The sequence below is a fragment of the Oncorhynchus mykiss genome, chromosome 7, assembly GCF_057628025.1.
Source record: "Oncorhynchus mykiss isolate SJ-2025 chromosome 7, ASM5762802v1, whole genome shotgun sequence".
NCBI lineage: Eukaryota > Metazoa > Chordata > Actinopteri > Salmoniformes > Salmonidae > Oncorhynchus > Oncorhynchus mykiss.
In genome coordinates, this window is record NC_143028.1 from 60210001 (window position 1) to 60236221 (window position 26221).

Below are 26221 nucleotides of genomic sequence, written 5' to 3' on the forward strand. Positions count from 1 at the left end.
TAACAGCTACGTTATCGTTAGTAGGCTATTTGATCATAAAACGCTTTTAATTTGTCGGTATAGGCTAGGGATATGCAACAAGGAAAAGGTATACTGAACTATTTCACTACCAGGAATCATAATAGCGCAGGAGGTCATTCCAGGACTTTAGTTATTTTAACTTTTTTACTGCGGCGAAGGAGATATAAGATTACATGAGTTCAACGACAGAGAGTTCATTGTGTGCTCCATTTATTTATTGGTCACTTATTAATACCAAGTAAAGGTTACAGCCAAATACGTTTTGTTTATCGCTTGTTTTTCTTACAACCAAACAGCGCAATACTTGATGTGTTCTGTAGAAAAAAAAGACCTGTCTTAAATATCAGTCTGCAAAGGATAGACTTGGCAAGTAGAGTGTATTTTCGTATTTTCTTTGGTGGACTGACTGCGAACATAGACACAACGATTTGAGACTGGTGGGAGCTCAGTTACAGCTCAGCATCAAACACAGTATTTTGTGTGGCATATTATATGGGGTGGAATAGATCATTGACAATACAAATAACAGAATTGGCTAATAGTTTTTGATTGAAAGTGGTGACCGTCACCATTTGTTTACAACAAGAAGTGACTATGTTGCAAACATTTCCCATTAGATCGTATTTAACTATATGACAGAGCCTTATTCAATCGAAACGTGTTCTGTACTTAAAAGTGGAAACCAAGTTTGATGAGAGCCCTAAGTGCCAGTACTATAATGACGGGACTAGAGAGGGGGACAATGTGTTTTTCTGGTCAGAAGTAGCCTAGTGCACTTTATATGGAATTGGAGTACGATCCCACTGGGCAAAGACATCAGTTCAACATCTAGTTTTGATTTGCAATTACGTGAATTCAGTTTGAAATCAACAAAACATTTCACCATGTCATTGGATTTAGGTGGCAAGTTGGGTGAATAAATTACGAAAATCCCTTACATTAATGACTTTTTGCAAAACCAAACAGTTTTCCACATTGATTTAACATCACCACATTTTGTATTTATTTAAATGACATGGAAACAATGTTTATTCAACCAGTTTTTGCCCAGTGGGATTTGGAACATACACCTATGCCTCCCAGTCAGACCTTGGGGCTCCTCAGATGGTTTTAAAGTGCTTCATATGTGGAGCAGTGGAGTGTGGTTGGACTGGTTTATACTACATTGAGAGCTGACAGGAAAAACCAGACAGGATGTGCAACATGCAACTGGGACACATTTGTGTTTTGTTCCATTCAAATCAGATGACTTCACTCACAAATCAACCAAACAACCTGGCTTGACTCTTTAATATCATTCCAAGAATGGTTAGAATTTGAACAGCTTCCTTAAACATCTCAATAAAAAAGTAATAATAGCATAGAAATTTGGCACTATCAGCTATACTAGTATCAATCAGAGATAACATATGTTTAGATTTGAGATTGAATCATGAATATCATGGCAAACTGTCACTGTGTTTTGTAGATCGTCCCTGTAAAGGCGATCATAAGTATAAGATGAATCATCTTTAACTCTGTGAGACCCAAACATAGATTCAAATTAGGGAAAAAAATATTACCCCCTAGAAATACTTCTAATACTTCTAATAGACCTCTGATGGATCAAAATCATTGACAGGTGATAGAACATATTGTGTCATGGTATATAAACCTAAAATTCTGTCTTATTTTGTCTGAAATAGCTAAATGTATCATCTTGACCAATCCATATTTTAGTATGTTGCTATCAAAAACATATATTTTTCAAAGCCTCAACTATTTTGAAATACATAATATAATACATATCTTCCTTTTTGTTATTTAATGTCTAGAAGGAACATCAAAGTTAATGTTGAAGTATTTGGTTATCCATATTTGCAGAATTCGGAAGGTATACAATCTCTTTAACTTGTCTATCAATCTATAAATGTGGTCCTATGCCTGAGTTTGCCCACTCTTTAATAAACCCAATGTTGCCTTTTTGCAACACTTACAAAACTACCTCTACAACTGGCTCAGAGTGCGTGTTTCACGATAAAAAATATATATTCATAATCACTACCTCTTAAAGAAGACAGGAAAAAATATTTCAAGTCACGTAGTTGCATGGATGGCTTACTACATATGCTTGTGTAGAGGACCAGTGTGGTCTCAGACAAGTGAACAGGTGTCAGATTCAGAGTGTTTAATAGTCACATGTACAAGGTTGCAGGTGTGATTGCAAGGTTCGGTGAAAATCTGTCTAGTGGTGACTATTCAGCAGCCTGATGGTTTGAGGGTAGAAACTATTGGCCAGTCTTCAAGTTTTTGCCATGATGCTCCTGTACTGCCCACGTCTGAAGGGAGAACAGCGCATGGCTTGGGTGGCTGGGGTTCCTGATGATCTTCTTGGCCATCCTGCGACACCTGGTGTTGTAGGTGTCCTGTAGAGCAGGCAGTGTGCACCCAATGGTGTGTTCGGCTGCACGTTTCACCCTCTGAAGCGCCTTGTGGTTTCTAATGTTTCAGAGGCTAAATGATGCCACAATAATCACTGACACACACAAATATGATTAAGAGATACATCTGGGCCTAAGGAGATGCACTGTGCTTTAAATCATTATTTAGTTTAGGACCTGTACAGGATGCAATTGAGAAAGCATTGCATTTTTGCAACTGAGGGTCTCAGGGTTAAGTGAATATAGTGCTAAAGATTTGTATTTAGTTACAAATCCCTCACTAAAATAAGTGAATTGTTATGCATAATGTAGAATTTAGCATAACAACTGTCAGTCCAATGACATGTATTTCACTGACATAACAATAATATTGTACAGTTACGGTGTAAGAGATAGCTTATGGTGTAAGAGGTAGCTTATGGTATAAGATGTACAGTTGAAGTCGGAAGTTTACATACACCTTAGCCAAATACATTCAAACTCAGTTTTTCACAATTCCTGACATTTAATCCTAGTAACAATTCCCTGTCTTAGGTCAGTTAGGATCACCACTTTATTTTAAGAATGTGAAATGTCAGAATAATAGTAGAGAGTGATTTATTTCAGCTTTTATTTCTGTCATCACATTCCCAGTGGGTCAGAAGTTTACATACACTCAATTAGTATTTGGTAGCATTGCCTTTAAATTGTTTAACTTGGGTCAAACTTTTCGGGAAACCTTCCACAACCTTCCCACAATAAGTTGGGTGAATTTTGGCCCAATCCTCCTGACAGAGCTGGTGTAACTGAGTCAGGTTTGCAGGCCTCCTTGCTCACACACGCTTTTTCAGTTCTGCTAACAAATTTTCTATGGGATTGAGGTCAGGGCGTTGTGATGGCCACTCCAATACCTTGACTTTGTTGTCCTTAAGCCATTTTGCCACAACTTTGGAAGTATGCTTTGGGTCATTGTTTATTTGGAAGACCCATTTGTGACCAAACTTTAACTTGACTGATGTCTTGAGATGTTGCTTCAATATATTCACATAATTGTCCCACCTCATGATGCCATCTATTTTGTGAAGTGCACCAGTCCATCCTGCAGCAAAGCACCCCCACAACATGATGCTGCCACCCCCGTGCTTCACGTTTGGGATGGTGTTCTTCAGGTTGCAAGCCTCCCCCTTTTTCCTCCAAACATTACGATAGTCATTATGGCCAAAACTTTCTATTTTTGTTTCATTAGACCAGAGGACATTTCTCCAAAAAGTATGATCTTTGTCCCCATGTGCAGTTGCAAACCATAGTCTGTCTTTTTTTATGGTGGTTTTGGAGCAGTGGCTTCTTCCTTGCTGAGCGGCCTTTCAGGTTATGTTGATATAGGACTCGTTTTACTGTGGCTATAGATACTTTTGTACCTGTTTCCTCCAGCATCTTCACAGGGTCATTTGCTGTTGTTCTGGGATTGATTTGCACTTTTTGCTCCAAAGTACGTTCATCTCTAGGAGACAGAACGCATCTCCTTCCTGAGCGGTATGACGGCTGCGTGGTCCCATGGTGTTTATACATGTGTACTATGTGTACTACTACAGATGAACATGGTACCTTCAGGCATTTGGAAATTGCTCCCAAGGATGAACCAGACTTGTGGACATCTACAATTTATTTTCTGAAGTCTTGGCTGATTTCTTTTGATTTTCAGATGATGTCAATCGAAGAGGCACTGAGTTTGAAGGTAGGCCTTGAAATACATCCACAGGTATACCTCAAATTAACTCAAATGATGTCAATTAGCCGATCAGAAGCTTCTAAAGCCATGACATAATTTTCTGGAATTTTCCACGCTGTTTAAAGGCACAGTCAACTTAGTGTATGTAAACTTCTGACTTCAACTGAACTTTTTCAGAGGTATTTTTCCTCTGTAAAAATCTAGCCCAACCAGCCTCTTTTAGCTTGGCCTGAGAAAACCAAACCGACTGGCTTTCAACCCTGAGTATCATCAGAGTATGTGAAAGTGATATGTTATGGTGAAAGTTATTTTCACAGAGAGCAGAGTGACAGCTTACAGTTTTTTTTTGATTGCTTAAGCACGATTTTCAAAATAGGGCCTGTGTTTTCAAAACACTACACACAATTAGCACAACCACACGCCCAATTAGCAAAACACTACAGATCCTTTGCAGTGTCTACAGTTAAGCAAATGAGTGTTTGCACACCTGATGACTGTGTTGAACCAATTGGTTGGACGGTGTGGTAATTTGACAGTCAGTGCTTTGGTATTGCAAGGACGTGACTTCATGATAGATTTTTGTGTGTAATGTATGTTAAGTGTGTTTAGTGTTTTGCAAATCACTGTGTGTAGAGTTTTGCAACAAGTGTGAGGTTGACAATGTGCTTATAGTTGTGCAAATATGGGCTGATGTTTTGCTTCTTGAGTGTAAGGTTTTGCTAATAGTGTACTACTTTTAATTTTAGTGTGTAAGCAATCCAAAAAAAACTGTAATGTGAAGTAAAGCCAATGATTTGTTTTGTACCTGGCTTCATGTAGCACAATTAGCCTAACATAGCCTTTCTTCTTCTCCCCTCTCTTCTCACTTCCTCCTCTTCCTCCCCTCTCCCTCCACTTCTGTCCCTTCACCTCTCCTGCCAAACTCTCCCTTTTTCTCAACCACTCTCCTTTGCTCCACTCCCCTATCCTCTCGTCCCCTTTTCCATACTTTTTTCTGTTCTCAGGAACGAAGTGAGGGCATGGCAGCTTGTGTGGACGTGGCCTCTGGTGAGGTGGGCCAAGCAGGAGATGCAGGTATCAAGCCTGAGCTAGGCCCCAAACCCTGCCTGATTCCCAAACCCTTTTCACTGCAGAGGAACACCACATTCCGCTCCATCCTAGCCCCAAAGACACTCACAATGACTCCACAGCCATCTCAGACCACGCCCACTACCTCCAGCAAACCAGAGCCTTGTCAGCCTATTAGTGCCCCTGTGTCTGACTCAAGCAGCATTGTGAAACTCGATGCAGAGAGCACCACGATACCTGAACTGACCAATGCTCTCAAAGTTCCTTCAGCCAAAACACCCCAAACTGAATCGACCCACATTACTGAACAAAACCAAACTGCTCTTTCCAAATCCCTTACTATCCCAAAATCTGAGCCACCAGCTAGTACCACATCTGACCCAACTGGAACCTCAGAGGTAAATCAAGTCAGTCTTTCTGAACTGAACGAACATGGCCCCTCTGATACAGGCCACTCCGCCACTGGAACTGAGCCTGTACCATCAGTCACCTCAACTCCTCTTCAAACGCAGTCTGAAAACACTGTGAGTGAGCCCACCCCTGCGGTCGTCAGGCGCCACGCTGGGAAGGATCAGGCAGCCCACTTGGGAGGAGGCAGGAAGCGGCTGTCCATGGAGCTCACCTCCAGGTTTGAGTCTGCTGGCCTCTCACTCCCCTCACAGCCACCAGCTAACCAGGAACGGGAACAGGTGACCATGAGAGAGACTGCAGTCCCCAAAGTGTCAGTCCTCGGGGCAAAAGAGGAAGAGAAGGTCACTGATTCACCAGGGTCACCGTCTGAACCAGAGTGCAGACTCAAGCACTCAACACCACTGAAGGAAGAGAGAGATGGAGAAGGGGTAAAGGAGGAAGGAGAAAAGAAAGGGAACAGCATACAACGGAGGATCAGTCTGCTGCTGGACTCCTCCTCGAGACTAGAGGCTCTGACCAATAGGGAGGAAGTACCTCGTCCAATGAAACAAGCAGTTAGTTCTGGTGGTGTGAAACAGCGGATCAAAGACTGGGCAGCAGACACACCTCCTGTTCAGGCATCCAATCAGAGGGTGGATGTTGCCCCTCAACCATTCCCTGTCAGAGTTCACCCTGTGTTGAGTGTCACTGGGGGGTCGTTGGCGACGAGCAAAAGCGTTCAGCTAGCTCCTCGAGAGGACAAGGCTTCCACCCTACTTCACGCTGGACATTCTGGGATAGAAGGTGAGGAGGAGGAGGAGGAGGAAGACAAGGAGGAGGAAGAGGTGGAGGGAGTGAAGGATGAGGATGTGGTACCACTCTACAAAACAGTAGGTATACGTCTTGGACAGGAAGATGGGGGGAAAAAACAGGAGCTAGTGGTTGATCAAATATGGAAAGAGATGGAGGCTAAGGTAAAAGAGGAGGAAAAACTTGCAGAAGTGGATAAATTAAAACAGCTGGAACTAGAAGAGAGACAGGCAGAAGATGAGAGGGAGAGAGAAAGACAAAAGGTAGTGGAAAGGGAGAGACAGAGAGAGGAGGAAGAGAGAAAGAGGGAAGAAGAAGAGGAGAGAAAAAGACAAAGAGAAATGGAGAGGGAAATGAAGAGACAGAGACAGAGAGAGGAGGAAAGGGATAGGGAGAGACAGAGAGATAAAGAAGAGAGAGAGAGAAAGAGGAAAGAAGAAAAGGAGAGAGAAAGACTGATAGAACTTGAGAAGGAAAGGGAGCGACAGAGAGAGGAGGAGAGGGATAGGGAGAGACAGAGAGATGAAGAAGAGAGAGAGAGAAATAGGAAAGAAGAGGAGAGAGAAAGACTGATAGAATTTGAGAAGGAAAGGGAGAGACAGAGAGAGGAGGACGAGAGAGAGAGAAAGAGGAAAGAAGAGAAGGAGAGAGAAAGACAGATAGAACTTGGGAAGGAAAGGGAGCAACAGAGAGAGGAGGAAGAGAGAAAGAGAAAGAGGAAAGAAGAGGAGAGAGAGAGAAATAGGAAAGAAGAGAAGGAGAGAGAAAGACTGATAGAATTTGAGAAGGAAAGGGAGCAACAGAGAGAGGAGGAAGAGAGAAAGAGGAAAGAAGAGAAGGAGAGAGAAAGACAGATAGAACTTGGGAAGGAAAGGGAGCAACAGAGAGAGGAGGAAGAGAGAAAGAGGAAAGAAGAGAAGGAGAGAGAAAGACAGATAGAACTTGGGAAGGAAAGGGAGCAACAGAGAGAGGAGGAAGAGAGAAAGAGGAAAGAAGAGAAGGAGAGAGAAAGACAGATAGAACTTGAGAAGGAAAGGGAGCAACAGAGAGAGGAGGAAGAGAGAAAGAGAAAGAGGAAAGAAGAGGAGAGAGAAAGACTGATAGAATTTGAGAAGGAAAGGGAGAGACAGAGAGAGGAGGAAGAGAGAAAGAGGAAAGAAGAGAAGGAGAGAGAAAGACAGATAGAACTTGAGAAGGAAAGGGAGCAACAGAGAGAGGAGGAAGAGAGAAAGAGAAAGAGGAAAGAAGAGAAGGAGAGAGAAAGACTGATAGAATTTGAGAAGGAAAGGGAGAGACAGAGAGAGGAGGAAGAGAGAAAGACGAAAGAAGAGAAGGGAGAAAGACAGAGAGAAGTGGAAAGGGAAAATGAGAGACAGGTAGAGGAAGGAGAGAGGGAGAAGCTTAGGATGAAAGAGGAGAGATTGAGAGAGAAGGAAAGGGAGAAACTCAAAGAAAAAGAGCGAGAAATGGAAATACAGAGAGCGGAGGAAAGGATGCAGGAAGATGAGATAAATAGAGAAGAAGATCGGAAGAAAGAAGAAGCAGTGTCCCCAATCCAATTCATCACTCTTAAACCTGACCAACCTCCCAAGCCAGAGCCTCCTCCCTCAACTACCGTCCCCATCACAGAACCAATACCAAAAGAAGAGAAGCAGCCTCACATCGAGGTGGTCTACGACGACTTCTCTGTCAAAGAGGAGAAGCCTCTTATCAAGATGGTCTATGATGATTTCTCCGTCAAGCCCCGGCGGTGGGGGTCTCAGGCCAGGTTCCTTGCTGACCGTGCCCAGGTCAAGTCACCCTCCCCTGGAACAGAGGAGCCTGAGTCACTGGGCTCCTCGGAATCCGACCTCCAGAGAACCGTTGTTGACACCCAGGAGCCAGCCCAAGAGAGTCCAGTCAGCGTCAAACCTCACCCAGCTGAGAGGGATCTAGAGGGGGGAGTCCCCACCCCAAAGGATGGGACAGAGAATAAGAAGGAGAAGAAAAAGAAGGAGGAAGAGAAGTATAAGGAGGAGGGCACCAGCATGGACATGGAGGAGGTAAGCAAGGGGAATATCAACTGGGGAGTAAATATGAAAATTATAACACAAAAAGGGTATTTAATGGCCTAGGTCATTTTCCTTTCCAACACTGACTGACTTTCCATTGGCTTAAATCCTGGTGGTATACTGTGGAAATTGTGTTTCCATAAGAATCCACATAAAGGCATTTATGGGGGTAGCCATACAGTAGCCATACAGATACTTATCATTTTTATATAAAATCTCAAAGCAGGTTACACGGCTATTGGCTAAATATCAAGGTATCCCTTTAATGTGGTACTACCTGCTAAAGGAACAGGTATGAAGTCACTGCTAAAGAAGGCAGTGTGTGTGTGTGTGTGTGTGTGTGTGTGTGTGTGTGTGTGTGTGTGTGTGTGTGTGTGTGTGTGTGTGTGTGTGTGTGTGTGTGTGTGTGTGTGTGTGTGTGTGTGTGTGTGTGTGTGTGTGTGTAACTGTAAATAGTTGGATCAAGGTGTGCCATTTTGTAATGATACTGACATGCCCTGAAACCAGAACCTATTCACTACCTACCCTGCCTGCTACCTAGATAACCATAGGTACAAGTAGGTGTTGGTTCAAGGGGTGTGTAGTTATACACAGACTCTCTATCTCTCTTACACACACGCACACACACACACACACACACACACACACACACACACACACACAAACATGCACACGGACTTGCACAAGCACACAAAAATACACATACGATACAAATACACCCGGGTACATACACTAACAGACAATGACAATGCCTACTTGGTCTTGGTGATATTTCATTCACTTCTTGTGGTTTTCTACTGAATGAGAAGTTGTCATTGAGCAATAACTTATTGTGGCTCTCTGCTGCCCCCATTCAGTACAGAGACAGTATTACAAAACACTTTGGGATATTTGACAGAATTTAGAACTTGGGTATAAGTAAATACGAAAGTGTTTCTTTAATGAGGAAATTCCCTTCGGCAATATAGCTAAGTAGTCCCAAATATCCCCACATATACTTTGTGTGTGGGCGTGCCTGCTTGCTTTCGTGTGTGAGTGAGAAATAGAAAGTAACCGAGATCGAGACATTTTACTTCCCTTCCATCACCATTGCAGTCTTTGTCTTCCTTTCATTTTACCTTCACTCAATGTATTTCTCTACTAGAAAGGGGTTGTATATACAATGATTGGCCAATAGTACCAATGATATTGTCTTATGAAATTTGGATGGTTGGTCTGTTTAAATTAAGGAGTATTTTAGTTTCAGGTCTTTTGTTGTGATCTAAAAACAATAAATAAAACGTATATATAAAAATAAAAGGGTTGTATACAGGGAGGGAATTAGAATAGCCATATCTCCTCTTTTAGCTGTTTGACATAGATATGAAAAAGGACGTTGGGAGATACATGAAGGATAGGCAATACTAAGGGTGATGTATAAAGGAGGAAGACAGAGATAAGATATTATGTACCGATACATAGGGATAAACTGATGAAGAAGTGTTAAAATAGAAATGCCTGAGGCTTCTATGGGTGAGTGATCTCTTCTGCTCATAGAAGAACTAATAAGCTATATTGTATATTGAAAGCTGTCACACTTGTGTTCATTGTGAAAGAGAACTAGAGAAGTCAGGGCTGTTAGCGGGGCTAAATAGGAAGGTATCTCTTTAGAGCCACACTGTTCACACCACAAATAGTGTAGCTTTACTGTAGAATATCAATCTCGTTCTACTCGCTGAGAAGAGCATCAAATCACCACTAAAAAAGTCTAGCTATTCCACGCACATTGGCAGGACTAAGAGGTAGCAGCTAACAACATGCTGTTGTATTTTGATCATGCAAAATCTGCATTTGAATTAGGGGTTTAGTGACAGATGCAGATGAAGACAATTTAGACCTATGCAATTAGTTTGTTTTTTTACTCATTTTTTATTTTCAATTTCATAAAAGCAGATGAACATAGACACATACTACTTATACTACTACATGCAGATGGGTACAGTTCATGATTCATGGTAAAATAAGTGAAACTATATTAGGTTTAACATAACAGAAATCATAAAACATTTCCAGACAGAGATAATCATTATTATAAACAAATAGAGCAATAGAAAAAGACACCCAAACCCACACACCAAAAAAGTACAAATACAAAACAAAATGTGGGGAGGGGCTTTATTTCATGCCATTAATAGTCTCATTACTGGGCTCCATCTTTGAATAAATGTAGGTCTTTATAATCTAAGTGAATGTGTTATTTCTTCCCTCTCATACAGCTCCCAAACCATTTGCAGACACAAGTTATATGTTGGGGCGGTTGAGTTTTAACCAAGACCTAGGCAATGTTTTCAACATGCATTATATGGAGACAGCTCCTGTTTCTTTGGTTTGATACAACAACAGCATTTATGTGTAGCAAACATGCTGTTCAGTTTCAATGTTACATTTCTGTAGGCTGACAGGACTTTCCAATAAGTCAAATTCTAAGTAATCTCCCTTCAACAGGAATTCACGTTTCCTGTTGGTGTGTGGCTTTTTTTTCTGCCTTACTTACTCATTCTATAGTACTATATCGTGTTTACATGAAGGTACACTCAGAGAAGATAGAGAAAGCAAGACATTTCATAGGCTCCTTTTTTTCTGGTTGGTGTGTGGCAAATGAACGAAGTAGACCAGATCCAGCTGCTGTCTGAATAGGTATAAAGCCAAGCTTGGTGATTTACTGCCACCTGCAATCATGGATTTTTTTCTCAGGAGTATAATTCATTGTCTGATCCATCCTGCTGACTTGGATGGGATTATGTCATCTTTTCATGAACCCATCAGAAGTCCCACCCAGGTGACTACTTCAACATGGTGAAAGTCCTCAATGGCCCTGCCCATGCTGATATAGGTTTTGTGGCACGTGAGCCATCTATCCAAGTTCATGTTTTCCTTATATTTAGCTCACTTCCTCAATTCACTTTCATTTGAATGAGTGAGTTACCATTTAGTCCAGTAGATGGTGCTAAATAACCAAACTATATTTACTTGTACAAAACCTGAAGTTACCTTTCAGTGAGTCAAATTATATTTACTTCCCATCGTGGCAATCCCTCACTCATTTCACTGGTTTCATGCAGATTTGAAAAGTTAATAATGAGAATTGTCAAAGGAGGACAGAAATTGGGTTACTAGTTACAAGCATTTTGCTATCTCACAATAACATCTGCTAACCATGTGTATATGACCAATACATTTTATTTGATTAGATCATCCCCCAATCAATGCTCAATATGTATATGATGTAATTCATCAATATAAAACTAAACAACACATCTGTGAAGCTAAAACAGTCTTTCCCATTTCATATTATCTTTAGGATTTTTTAAGGTGAATCAGGTTTCTCCAGTAAGAGCTAGAGGGAGAAAGGCTATTTCTGGTCTGAGAGAGCAGTGTCAGTGTGTTTGCGCTCCAAACACAGGCTGAGCAGCCAACCATGAGGGCTGTTCAGACTGACTGACTGACTGATTGACTGACTGACAGACGGATTGACTGACAGATTGACTGATTGATAGATGGACAGTATGTAGTAGTGGAAAGTTGCAAGCATAACTTAATAAGATATTAGAATCCTGCCCTCACCCTCCATCCATCAACACTGTTCAACAACCCCACTTCTCTCATGATAGCAATTCATAAATACCATACATGGTACGACGAGCTAGATCTTGCTCTCTGTCTCTCTCTCTCCGTCCCTTGTCACCCCTCCCTTTGCTGAGAGAGTGCCTCTCTCGCTCTCTCCCTCTCTCTCTCTCTCTCTCTCTCTCTCTCCCTCCCTCCCTCTCTCTCTCTCTCTCTCTCTCTCTCTCTCTCTCTATCTCTCTCTCTCTCTCTTTCTCTCTCTCTCTCTCTCTCTCTCTCTCTCTCTCTCTCTCTCTCTCTCTCTCTCTCTCTCTCTCTCTCTCTCTCTCTCTCTCTCTCTCTCTCTCTCTCTTTCTCTCTCTCTCTCTCTCTCTCTCTCTCTCTCTCTCTCTCTCTCTCTCTCTCTCACACACACACATGGACACACAGACACACAGTGAAAGCACTACGGCTAGAGGTAGGGCTCATCGACTGCCAGGAAAGTTCCTCTTCTATTTTCCTCTTTCTCACACACACAAACACGCTCTCTCTTTCCTTTCTCTCTCTCGCTCCTTCAACCTTGCACACTCTCTCCACATACCTCTATCTCTCTCTCCCTGTTTCTCTCTCTCAGTCTGCCTCTCTCCCTGTTCCTCTCTCACCCACTCAGTCTCTCTCTCTCTGTCTCACTCGTTCTCTCTCTCTCTCTCTCTCTCTCTCTCTCCAAGCCTGAAAAATGTAGATTTTGACTCCGGCACCTGCCCTTACCTACAGCACAGAGAAAGGGAGAGACGGAGGCAACAGCAGAGCAGCACCTTGGTCCAGCCTCACCTTCCCGTGGGATTTTCCACCTTCCTTCCTTCCTACACAGAGCCCAGCTTTGATTGTTGTTCTCTGAGAACGTTCACCCAACTCTGTGGAGATAAAAGCAGAGAATTAAGCTCAACTCACCTGGTTGTGCATGAATGGATGCAAGGAGAAGTCAAGATTCCCATCTGGTTTTCCCATTTTTCTAAAAGAAATGGGAGGAAGGGTCTGAGAGAACCTGGGAGTTCCGGGGTATTTAACTGCGGGAGAGACAGACAGGTTTGGTTTGTGAACGAGGGAATGTGTCAGAGCAAGAGAGAGAAAGAGAGAGAAAGATACTTAATATATAAAGAACATGCAAGAGCTTAAGTGGTTGTACATAGATGAAGAGTAGATATAGGCTAGGTAGTCCATCTGGCTGGCTGGGTTTGACATTGAACGTGAACAATACAATAAGGAAAATAGTCTATCAGCTGCAACAGGAGTCATAGATTGATATCTTACAGTGTGTTTTCACTTTCAGCCGGTTTCTTAGTGTTTGACAGAGTCTAGTTGTCACTGTGTGTGCTCAGGTTTGCCTAGTCCCATCCATTGTGGTGAGCCCTGCGGTGTCAGAGGAAAGTTTTGTTGTATTCAGAGCACATGGTCGGCCAGTTCACATGATTGGCAGGGCTAAACAGGAAGAGTTGTTTCAGTAAGTGGGAGTGAGGTGTACACAGAAGCATGCTTTGAACCTAAATTGGACTTTGATTAACTCAAACTGGACTGGTTACTGTGTATACAGAAGTACACCTTGAACCTAAATTGGACTTTGATTAACTCAAACTGGACTGGTTACTGTGGACCTTCCGTGATGAGGACATGTTCTATCACTGCCATCTTTGACCTTTGTCCTCTGAAACCAGGAAGTAAATAAAACACAGCCAGGGAAGGAGGACTTCTCAACCCCCACACCCCAAACCTGAATCCAACCCAAAAAAGTCTTGACCCTTGGTTAGCACATTCCTCTGGTTTCCATATTAACCCGGTCACCCCTGTGACCACTCAGCATTATCACGGTGGTAGCCAATAGACATGCAGAACCTGGGCGGTAAACTGTCCTCCGCCCAGGTCCAGGTCTCTAGCTGGGTGGGCAGCGTGCGTCGTTCCCTACAGGAGGCACTGAACTTAGTCTGGAAAAATGATGATGAAGAGGATGAGGTGGTGAAAGAAGATAAGGAGAAGGTAGAGGAGGAGGAGGGAGAAGGTGGGGACGGGAGGTTCCAGAGGGCCGTGTCTCCACTGCGTAGCTTTGCCTCCCAGAGCCGGCGATCCCTGAGGTTGTTCTCGGTCCGGAGTCGCCAGCGGATCAAGCTAAGTAGACGGGCAGCAGACACCAGCGCTGTAAGAGAACTCATCTGAACAACGTCATTATCTGCTCTTGAACCAGACTGTTTTTAGAATGAACATAGACCTAAAAGTTCTACTTAGCCAAACAGCTTAATTCCCTAAATAGTCTGTAGGGCCACTACCACTTCTTTCTCCCCCTCCATCTCTCCAACACGTTTCGACCTCTTTCTGCTTATTCCTATCCTTCTTCTCGCCCCTCAGAGGCTTGTGTAGGCCTATGGTGTGCGTGTGTGTGCGTGCCGTGCTGATCAGTGTGCATTTCCCTCTGTCAGTGGTGTGAATGAGAGTCTGGGGAAAGTGACAGGAGGCCTGAGGGAAAGAGATAAGATCCATGGAAACACTGTAGCATGTGTGTTTGTGTGTGTGTGTGTGTGTGTGTGTGTGTGTTTGTGTGTTTGTGTTTGTGTGTGTGTGTGTGTTTGTGTGTTTGTGTTTGTGTGTGTGTGTGTGTGTGTGTGTGTGTGTGTGTGTGTGTGTGTGTGTGTGTGTGTGTGTGTGTGTGTATGCTCCTTGCTATGAATTTCTGCTCATGCTAACCTCACACCTCTCAAGGCCCATGTTTTCGTGTCCATGTATAGTCTTTCTATTCCTCTCACTGCAGAACACATTTAGCAGAACCACACAGCTGTATTGCATTGTTTACATCTCTGTAATAGAGCTAATGGTGTGGTTTATGCTGTAGACCTGCAGAAAGGTAGACTGCTTCAGGGTGCAACAATATGCCGTCCATAACCACTAGTGAGTGTGAGTTCCTCCAAATTATGTGAGTACGTTTTTAAAAACCCTGTTCTGTCTCGGAAGCGAGTATGTCTCCTAGTGTATATTTCTATCAGGCCTGAAGCCTGCACATTTAATGTCTGAACACGCGCATGGATATTTTGGGTGTGGGTGAGTGTGTGTCTATGTGTATGTGTCATTTATCGCTGCATTGTTTAGAGGACGTGCAAGCTAGCATTGGGTCCTTTTTCAGTCTGGATGGCTTTGAGCCCCCCTATAACTTTACTGTGAAGCACAGATGTTAAAATGAGGTGTGACCGCAGAGTACTACCTGCTCTGTCTTGACTTGTAACCCTCCCCCTTAGGATCCCTTGCTGGTGTCACTTGTTAAATCCACTTCAATCAGTGTAGATGAAGGGGAGGAGAAAGGTTAAAGAAGGTTTTTAAAGCCTTGAGACAATTGAGACATGGACTGTGTGTTTCATTCAGAGGGTGAATGGGCAAGACAAAACATTTATGTGCCACAACTGTGGGAAGCATTGGAGTCAACATGGGCCAGCATCCCTGTGGAACGCTTTTGACACCTTGTAGTGTCCATGTCCCAATGAATTGAGGCTGTTCTGAGGGCAAAAGGGGGAGGTACAACTCAATATTAGAAAGTTGCTCTTACTTATTACCGCCTACCTTATTTGACATTGTAAGCTTTTTATGTAAACAATGGCAATCTGCCCTTTGGACTGATATACAGCTGCCAATGAAACTCTGGCAATTTAACCCTGCTGCTATACATACACTACATGACCAAAAGTATGTGGACACCCCTTCAAGTGAGTGGATTCGGCTATTTCAGACACACCATTTGGTGACAGGTATATCAAATTCAGCACACAGTTATGCAATCTCTATAGACAAACATTGTCAGTAGAATGGCCCGTACTGAAGAGCTCAGTGTCATAGGATGTCATAAGATGCCACCTTTCAGTTTATCAAATGTCTGCTCTGCTAGAGCTGCCCCGGTCAACTGTAAGTGCTGTTATTGTGCAAACATCTAAGAGCAACAACGGCTCAGCCGCGAAGTGGTAGGCCACACAAACTCACAGAATGGGACCGCCGAGTGCTGAAACACGTAGCATGTTAAAATAGTCTGTCCTCGGTTGCAACACTCACAAGTGAGGTCCAAACTGCCTCTGGAAATCCTCTGGAGTGACGAATTATGCTTTACCATCTTGCAGTCCGACGGACGAATCTAGGTTTGACGGATGCCAGGAGAACGCTACCTGCCTGAATGCATAGTGCCAACTGTAAAGTATGGTGGAGGAGGAATAATGGTCTGGGGCTGTTTTTCATGGTTAGGGCTAGGCCCCTTAGTTCCAGCAAAGGTAAATCTTAATGTTACAGCATACAATGACATTCTAGAGGATTCTATGCTTCCAACTTTGTGGCAACAGTTTGGGGAAGGACCTTTCTTGTTTTGGCATGACAAGGCCCCCGTGCACAAAGCAAGGTCCATACAGAAATGGTTTGTTGATATCAGTGTGGAAGAACTTGACTGGCCTGCACAGAGCCCTGACCTCTACTCCATCGAACACCTTTGGGATGAATTGGAACGCCGAATGCGAGCCAGGCCTAATCGGCCAACATCCGTGCCCGATATTAATGCCCATGATTTTGGAACGAGATGTTCGACAAGCAGGTGTCCACCTACTTTTGGACATGTAGTGTATCAAACAGGGTTGTGAAGGCCATACGGCTCTGTCCCAATGGACCTTAGTCAAAAGTAGTGCACTATATAGTTAATAGGTTGCCATTTGAGATGGAGCCGAAACACACCCAGTCCTCCTGTCTGTCACTGTACTTCCTCTATGAGGTCATAGCCTACTGTACTGTAGGCAAATCCCCTGAGAGAGGCTCATTCAGCCACACAGTGACAAGGCCAGCCAGACCAGAGTGATGCAGCACGATATGAAGCATTGTGCAAATGAAGTCAGACAGAGATAATATCTCACTCACTCTTTCTCTCTCTGTGTGTGTAGCCTGACTCACCCCACCCAATCAATCAGCACAAAGCAGTAAAGTAGTTATGAAGGAAGATGTTTACTAAATCAAAAGCCGTTCTTCTCCCACTGTATTTACACAGAGGTTGTTTTTGTTTCCGGGTAACATAAAAAACGACGGTAGGTTGGCATGTGTGCCTTGACAAACACTAGTGTGAGGTGAGGTTCAAAGAATGTGTTTGTGTGTGTGTGTGTGTGTGTGTGTGTGTGTGTGTGTGTGTGTGTGTGCGTGTGTGTGTGTGCTCATGTAGTGTTTGTGTTTGACTGTGTCAGTGTGTGTGTGTGTGTGTGTGTGTGTGTGTGTGTGTGTGTGTGTGTGTGTGTGTGGGTGCGTGCGTGCGTGCGTGCATGCGTTCATGCGTGCGTGCTCATGTGGTGTTTGTGTTTGACTGTCAGTGTGTGTGTGTGTGTGGTGTTTGTGTTTAACTGTGTCAGTGTGTGTGTGTGTGTGTGTGTGTGTGTGTGTGTGTGTGTGTGTGTGTGTGTGTGTGTGTGTGTGTGTGTGTGTGTGCATGCATGCGGGCTTATTGTGTTCTCCCTATCACCGTTTGACTGTCAGTGTGTGTGTGTGTGTGTGGTGTTTGTGTTTAACTGTGTCAGTGTGTGTGTGTGTGTGTGTGTGTGTGTGTGTGTGTGTGTGTGCTCATGTGGTGTTTGTGTTTGACTGTGTCAGTGTGTGTGTGTGTGTGTGTGTGTGTGTGTGTGTGTGTGTGTGTGTGTGTGTGTGTGTGTGCATGCATGCGGGCTTATTGTGTTCTCCCTATCACCGTCAGTTACCGTTACTTTTAAGTAAAAGTATTTTTGGGCAGTATCTGTACATTACTTAACTATTTATATTTTAGAAAATTTTACTTCTACTTCACAACTTTCCTGGAGAAAATATTATACTTTTTACTCCATACACTGGAGTTTGGAGTAAAACGTGTTGGAGTGTGCCCCTGGCTTTATGCACATTTTTAAAACAAGAAAATGGTGCCATCTCGTTTTCTTAATATAAGAAATTTGAAATTATTTATACTTATACTTTTGCTTTTGATAATTAAATAAAACATCCCTTTTTCAGGACCCTGTCTTTCAAAGATAATTCGTAAAAATCCAAATAACTTCACAGATCTTTATTATAAAGGGTTTAAACACTGTTTCCCATGCTTGTTCAATGAACCATAAACATTTAATGAACATGCACCTGTGGAATGGTCGTTAAGACACTAACAGCTTACAGACGGTTGGCAATTAAGGTCACAGTTATGAAAACTTAGGACACTAAAGAGGCCTTTCTACTGACTCTGAGAAACACCAAAAGAAAGATGCCCAGGGTCCTTGCTCATCTGCGTGAACGTGCCTTAGGCTTGCTGCAAGGAGGCATGTGCCACACTGTAGATGTGGCCAGGGCAATAAATTGCTATGTCTGTACTGTGAGACGCCTAAGACAGCGCTACAGGGAGACAGGACGGACAGCTGATTGTCCTCACAGTGGCAGACCACGTGTAACAACACCTGCACAGGATCGGTACATCCGAACATCACACCTGCGGGACAGGTACAGGATGGCAACAACAACTGCCCGAGTTACACCAGGAACGCACAATCCCTCCATCATTGCTCAGACTGTCCGCAATAGGCTGAGAGAGGCTGGACTGAGAGCTTGTAGGCTTGTTGTAAGGCAGGTCCTCACCAGACATCACCGGCAACAACGTCGCCTATGGTCACAAACCCACAGTCGCTGGACCATACAGGACTGGCAAAAAGTGCTCTTCACTGACGAGTTGCGGTTTTGTCTCACCAGGGGTGATGGTCGGATTCACATTTTTCATCGAAGGAATGAGCATTACACCGAGGCTTGTACTCTGGAGCGGGATCGATTTGGAGGTGGAGGGTCCATCATGGTCTGGGGCTTGTTGTCATTGCAGGCAATCTCAACGCTGTGCATACAGGGAAGACATCCTCCTCCCTCATGTGGTACCCTTCCTGCAGGCTCATCCTCACTTGACCCTCCAGCATGACAATGCCACCAGCCATACTGCTTTTTGTGGGGGATTTCCTGCAAGACAGGAATGTCAGTGTTCTGCCATGGCCAGGGAATAGCCCGGATCTCAATTCCGTTGAGCACGTCTGGGACCTGTTGGATTGGAGGGTTACGGCCATTCCCCCTAGAAATGTCCTGGAAATTGCAGGTGCCTTGGTGGAAGAGTGGGGTAAACATTTATATTCAAGCAATTACATTTACTTTTGATACTTAAGTATATTTCAAACCAAATACTTTTAGACTCTTACTCGAGTAGTATTTTTAGTATTTTAGTTAGAGTATTTTTCTATTAAGGCATCTATACTTTTAAGTATGACAATGGGGTACCTTTTCCACCACTGGACACCATTCTATTGCAACTCCTTGTCTTCTCCATGTTCAGGGGAAGATCTGAACAAGATTCCACAAAATTCAGACAAGCATATTTGATGTAATCTGTCAGTTAACAAAAAGATAGTTGATGAGAGTTGACATCATACAGATACCGTAGCTAAGATCATTCATCAGATAACATCATACATACGCTGTGCACAAAACATTCCAAATACCTTCCTAATATTGAGTTGCACCCCCTTTTACTCTCAGAAAAGCCTCAATTCGTTGAGGAATGGACTCCACAAGGTGTTGAAAGCATTCCACAGGGATGCTGGCACATGTTGACTCCAATGCTTCCCACAGTTGTGTAAAGTTGGCTTGACGTCCTTTGGGTGGTGGACCATTCTTAATACACACGTGAAACTGTTGAGAATGAAAAACCCAGAAGTGTTGCAGTTCTTGACACACTCAAACCGGTGCGCCTGGCACCTACTACCATACCCCCCCCCCCCCCCCCCGTTCAAAGGCACTTCAATATTTTGTCTTGCCCATTCACCCTCGGAATGGCACACATACACTATCCATATTTCAATTTTCTGTCAGTCTATGTCATTGAAACTTACCTACATTTTTGATGATGGTCCCTCTCTGTTTTCTCTCTCTCTCTCTCCCCACCCATCAGGTTCAGTTGACGTGTTATGTGGGGGCAGGAGAGGGACGTGACACAGAGTCTCTGATTGGTGGAGAGCCAGACAAGCAGTACGGGGGCTGTGACACGAGACTGTCTGAGGATGACTGGTGGGTGCACTGCAAAACAGGGGAACCATACATGAGTCCTATACTACTGATAAGTATAGTAGGGTGCAGCTCAATAGTCTTAAGTAGCTCCCTCTCCTGGTCTCATCTCTCCTTTACCTGCTCTGATGTGAAAAGATAGGATACGGGCGTATCTTAATCATCTTAAGTAGTTTCCTTACCTTGCCTCCTGTTCTTTGTCTGCTGTGATGTGAAGAGACAGGATAGGACAGGGGAAAGTAGTTTGGCTTCTTCTGACCTCTGCTGGTTGATTAAACACATCACAGGGTAGTGTATACCGAACAAAAATATAAAGCAACATGGAACAATTTCAACGGTTTTACTGAGTTTCATTAGGCCCTAATCTATGGATTTCACATGACTGGGCAGAGGCGCAGCCAATCAGACTGAGTTTTTCCCCACAAAAGGGCTTTATTACAGACTGAAATAATTCCTCTGTTTCATCAGCTGTCTGGGAGGCTGGTCTCAGACGCTCCTTCAAATCTTGAGATGTCTGTGGCATTGTGTTATGTGACAAAACTGCACATTTTAGAGTGGCCCTTTATTGTCCCCAGCACAAGGTGCATCTGTGAAATGATCATGCTGTTTAATCAACTTCTTGATATCCCACACCTGTCAAGTGGATGGATTATTTTGGCAAAGGAGAAATGCTCACTAACAGGGATGTAAACAAATTTGTGCACAAAATCTGGGATCTTTTATTTCAACTCATAAAACCTGGGACCGACACTTTACATGTTGCGTTTATATTTTTGTTCAATATGTCGTGTCTTTGGCATCATTAAAATGAAGACTGCTATTTTATCAAATCAATTCTAGGAAGTAATAACCAGGAAGTCGGGGCACCAAGGAAAATATTCAGATTACAAAGTTATCATTTTCCTAATAGAAATTTTCAGGTATTTTAATATCTGATCAATTAGTCTTCTAATTAATGAATTATTCTTTACCTCACGTTAGTCTCATTCCAAACGTCATAAATTGTTGGTAATCTGCACGAACCCAGTCTTCACTATGAATCATCCATACATCAATTGTCTCAATCATGTATTTATTAACTAACTAAATAATCACAGAAATGCATTAACAAACAACAAAGTAGATATGTTTACAAGGAAATGATAGGGGATATGCCCTAGTGGGCTAAACCGGTATTACGGCTTGGTGGACAAAAGGGAAGTGGGTGTAGACTGAGAAATGTGGGAATTACGCAAATGAGTCACTACACACTTGATAATTATATTAATTGAAATGCTAATCATTTGCACATGAACGCTCACTCATTCTACTCAAGCCTTAGCTCCCTCTGGGGGGGGGGGGGGGGGGATGGTGCTCGCTGTACCCAAAGAGGGCCACGTCATGACAAGTATATAAACAGGCACATCTCCATGGTTTGGTATACCCACATTAATTAATGCAGTACCGGTTCCCAAGTACCCAAATACTTTGAAATCACTTTTACTTGTCTATGTATGTCACCTTTTTATTTTTATTTTTTATTTTTAAGTTCAGATATTTTGCCCACCAACCTGTATCCGTTGAGTTTTTGTAGTTGAACGATGTTATGATCTCTTTTGAATTTCCCACATCCTCAGTCGGCAGACAACAGAGGACCAGATCTCGCCTGTCATCACACCAGATGAGCCTGACAGTACATATCCACTAGAAGAGACAGAGGACCAGATCTCGCCTGTCATCACACCAGATGAGCCTGACAGTACATATCCACTAGAAGAGACAGAGGACCAGATCTCGCCTGTCATCACACCAGATGAGCCTGACAGTACATATCCACTAGAAGAGACAGAGGACCAGATCTCGCCTGTCATCACACCAGATGAGCCTGACAGTACGTCTCCACTAGAAGAAACAGAGGACCCATTACCCTTTCCTGATGTAAGTCAAGGCTTATCTGGTACTTTCCATTATGCATGCAAGCATTTACAGGCAATACAATACTTGATTTTGCTTGTTTCTTTGTGTGTGCATACAGATCTCCGCCCCTCTATTGGACACCAGTGTTCTGCGTGCGAGGGCAGAGCTGAGGAAGAGTCGACGAACCCGCCCCACTCGAGCTTTCCGTCAGAGCTCTACCACAATAATGCTTGAGGAAGACCCGGACCACGACTGGAGGTTCTATGACTCCTCAGGTTAGTAGACAATTCCAAATCAACCCGTAGAACTGACCTTCCCCATGCACTGTAGACCTGAAGGGATCGTATAGTTCTAGGAAAAATGGGAATAGCTACACCTTGTTCTCTAATAGCCTAGGTGGAAGTCCCAATATATATTTCTTACACCAATCTCATCTTTTCAGATACACACAAGTGGCTAGAAGGTAGGGGTTAAGGATTATTACAACCATCCCTCATGTAAGGTCATTCACACAAGGCCAACCATCTGTTTGCAGATAAGCTAGACTCTCTGATACGGGGGGATTGTGCGTCTGGTGAGGAGCAGCCCAGAGGGAGGGAGGTTTGTTCACAACCTTCCCAGCCCCAGAGAATAGCCCTCTTCTCTGGAATGGACCCGTCTGCCCTCAAGGTACATGCTCTCAGCACCCCTATTTTACAACCGGAAACACTGTGTGCTTCCCAAATGGCACCCTTTTCCCTGTGTAGGGCCCACAGGGCTTTGGTATAAAAAGTAGTGCACTATATAGGGAAGGGATATTCAAATCCTACACTGGAGGTCTGAAATACTGCTGGTTTTCTGTTCTACCTTATAATGAATTGCACCCACCTGGTGTCCCATGTCTAAATCAGTCCCTGATTAGAAGGGAAGAATAAAAAAAGAATGGAACTGGCTTCGAGGTAAAGATTAGAATTTGAGGGATATAGGGAAAAGGGTGCAATTTGGAATGTAACCTAAGGCTGAAATTCAGTCATACCTGCACTGCTGGACATCTGCACTGCATGTGGAAAAACGACACATTTCCATAAAAAGTGCATTTTGGGTGATAAACAAAACGAGTGTGATTTTTTACAAGTTATTTCTTACAGCAGGAATCAGGACAACATTAATTTAGAAAGATTTTTCACAGTGCAGAACCAATGTGATTTTCCTTAGTAAGGGTTTTCCTGTACTATCACAAATGTCTATATATGACTTGTTCATATCTTAAATGTATCACTGTCTCTCCTAGGCCCAACTGAAGAAGCGAGGAGGTGGTGATGGAGGAGGAGGTGGTGGAGCCGGTGGAGGTGAAGGAGTAGACACAGACCGTCAGACAGACAGACTTTCCCCTTCCCCCTCTCAGCTCTCCCGCTCTCCAAGACGTTCCTCCTTCCTCCCCGGGATGTCACGAGTGCTTCCCCCTGTAGGGAACAAAGGTGCAGGGTAAGTTTACTCCCAACATGCTGCTCTTATCTTACTAGCATAAAACCACAAGTGATTTTGTAGTTTTAAAATGTTATTCAACATGAAGCAACAAAATGTGAATAAGAAAAAAAGAACAATATGATAGAACAACAAGCAATGCAGATGACATAGCTAGCTGGCGACATTAGTTCGCTATTAGCTACAATAGTTAACTGCAAGGCAAACCGTTTGATCTTTGTTTGTGTGACCCTCAGGGGGGACAAGTCTCCTTCATGGCTGCGGGAACTCAAGTCTAAGAAGCGCTCAAGGTCAATACAACAGTGAGGCCTAACTGAGCAGAGCAGGGTGAGGGGATGGATCCAATTTTACACCAAATATTACAAATCAAAGTCCATATCTGATCACATTCCCCTTCTATCCACACCTTAAAGTGATAGTTAACTCTAAAGAAAGCTTAACGTTTGTTAAAGTGATGCTCCAGAACTTTTGTGTAATTTCAGTCAGTTGTGTACTACATCATCTATGTTGTATGATATGTTGTCCTGCTAAAAAAAAACTTTGCAATATGTATGATATGTTAAGAATCCAATTCATAAAATATGTTGCAAATTTGTTGTGCTTAAGATTGCAGACTACATCTTTAAGTTTGCAGATTGACAATGTCAGACACACTTTGATTTTGGAGAGAAATATCACATTAAAATATGCCCCCTATCTGTGTCATGTAAATAATATTGTATTTCTGTTTACCTCTAGGAGATACCATTGACAAGGAGATCATTCAACTGCTACTGCAGTTGTTGCTGACAAACACAGCTGTGGGCTGGACTCCAATCATGTACCTTTTCAAAAACACACTTTTTTAATGAATTAACTATGCAAGACAATGGAGAAGCATTGGATACTTCCCTGCGTTGTGACCATCTTTTTCCACTTTCCTATTTGACAAAGGAACTATGAGCATGTAGATACTTTATTTGCAACACACACACACACACACACACACACACACACACACACACACACACACACACACACACACACACACACACACACACACACACACACACACACACACACACACACACACACACACACACACACACACACAGATGTTTTGAGGAGTGGACTCAAAATGCCCTTTTCTGTTAATTTGCAACATTTGCCTCTTATCCCAGGCCACTGTATTTTCTAGACTGTATCTCTCCATCCATCCATACTTGCATTCCAGATTCACTTGACATAATTACCATGTGTGTTTAGGTCATGCACACAAATATCCACAATACCACGATGTTCACAAACTACTTGAATTGTACATGTTTTGCCACCTAGCCATGAACTCTCTTTCTTTCTCGATTCATCTCTTGTTTTGAACTAACCCATCTGTTTCTCTGCTCTTATGTTATGCACTCACTCGCTGCTCGGATGAGCTGCTCTTGATAAAGCCTCTGCTAGATAAATTGAAATGATCTCTACTCTATCCAAACAGGAAAAGGAGTATCTCTGTCTGGAGGTTTTTGAATAACTTCCTTAAAACCTTTACTGAATGTCTCAAGACTTTAAAACATTTTTTTCCAATAGTTTCGTTCTTAATAGAACCATAATTGTTTTGGTTCCGTTCCACTGTTCTGACCAGCAAAATAAAGTTCTGAACCGGTTCAAACCCCCAAAAAGTACCAGTTAATATGATTATTTTCTGTTCTTTTTTAAACCTACTGTATGAAATTGTCTTTTTTTTTAACATTTAGCTCGACATTAAATTACTTCACCAATCTGTGCATACAGAGCAGCTTGCTATGGAGCTGGCAAACTATAGTTGTTTACATGTGTGATGGAAAGAGTTTAGGGCAGAGAGATGCGACTGAAATGTTGCAGGTGGGGAGATAACAAGAGGGTGGAGGAGGCTTGTCTTGAACCGCTGGGCATCTTGTTATGACATACATTATCTGAATTAAGCCCACAGAATTATACCTACGGAGTAGCGGCTTCTATGGAGGAACTTTGAATATCTTTGAACTTCAGGTAGTTCTCTTAAATACGGCCTCTGCAGAAGTCAGGGCATTCATACCTCTTGCGCTTCACAGAACAGTGCAGAGCTGTTGTGAAGGAAGCAGTGAATTTGTATTTATACAGGACCTCACGCCCCCACCTACCGTCAACCAATCATGTTAATGCGGAGCTATACTGAGCCCTCCGCATTGTTACAAAATTGGGGAGGTGCACAGTGATGTGGTACAGAGCTTGATTTGGCCTCTGCATGTCTCCGGAAGCTCTGCATTGCGTCACACCCTCCATACGGAGCCTCCAACCACATTTTTGGATCAAGCATAAATTGTCTTTTAGTAGGCTACATGCTTCAGTGGGAGGTAGCCTACACACGCTGGCAGGCAGACACTGGAAGAAGTTTCTGAGTGACAGAGGGAGGGCTTTGTATAGGCACTTTACTGCATTTTTCTGTGGGACTGTTAAAAAAATGCCCAGAATGTAAAATAACATTATTAACAATATTCCCATGCTTTGAAAATAACAGTTCAGCTTACTTTTATTTACTCCAAGCAGAGATGGGACTTATGAAAATGTATTTTATTAGGCATTAATCAAGCAAAAACAAATGCATATATTTTTTATTGTGACAAGCCATCAATGAGATTCAAACCTGTAGGAAATGTTATGCTGAAGTACTGAAATTCCCACAGAAGAACATTGTTTCTTAAATATTTGAC

At 43.0% G+C, this 26221-nt stretch overlaps 1 protein-coding gene across 3 annotated transcripts in view; it reads left to right on the forward strand.

Annotated features, from left to right (window-relative positions):
* LOC110528279 (uncharacterized) overlaps positions 1 to 25171 on the forward strand; it is a 26135-nt gene extending 964 nt beyond the window's left edge. The window contains exons 2-10 of one of the 3 annotated variants that reach the window (XM_036983862.2): positions 4123 to 4155; positions 5154 to 8459; positions 20041 to 20156; positions 21770 to 22070; positions 22168 to 22324; positions 22585 to 22718; positions 23320 to 23513; positions 23750 to 23840; positions 24252 to 25171. In XM_036983862.2, the coding sequence (XP_036839757.2) occupies positions 4123 to 4155; positions 5154 to 8459; positions 20041 to 20156; positions 21770 to 22070; positions 22168 to 22324; positions 22585 to 22718; positions 23320 to 23513; positions 23750 to 23819 (4311 nt within the window). In that variant the 3' untranslated portion in view covers positions 23820 to 23840; positions 24252 to 25171. Of the gene's footprint in view, positions 1 to 4122; positions 4156 to 5153; positions 8460 to 12498; positions 14241 to 20040; positions 20157 to 21769; positions 22071 to 22167; positions 22325 to 22584; positions 22719 to 23319; positions 23514 to 23749; positions 23841 to 24251 lie in introns of those variants that run through there. The other 2 variants (XM_036983863.2, XM_036983864.2) reach the window with 2 other exon arrangements.
* Positions 25172 to 26221: the final 1050 nt, after the last annotated feature.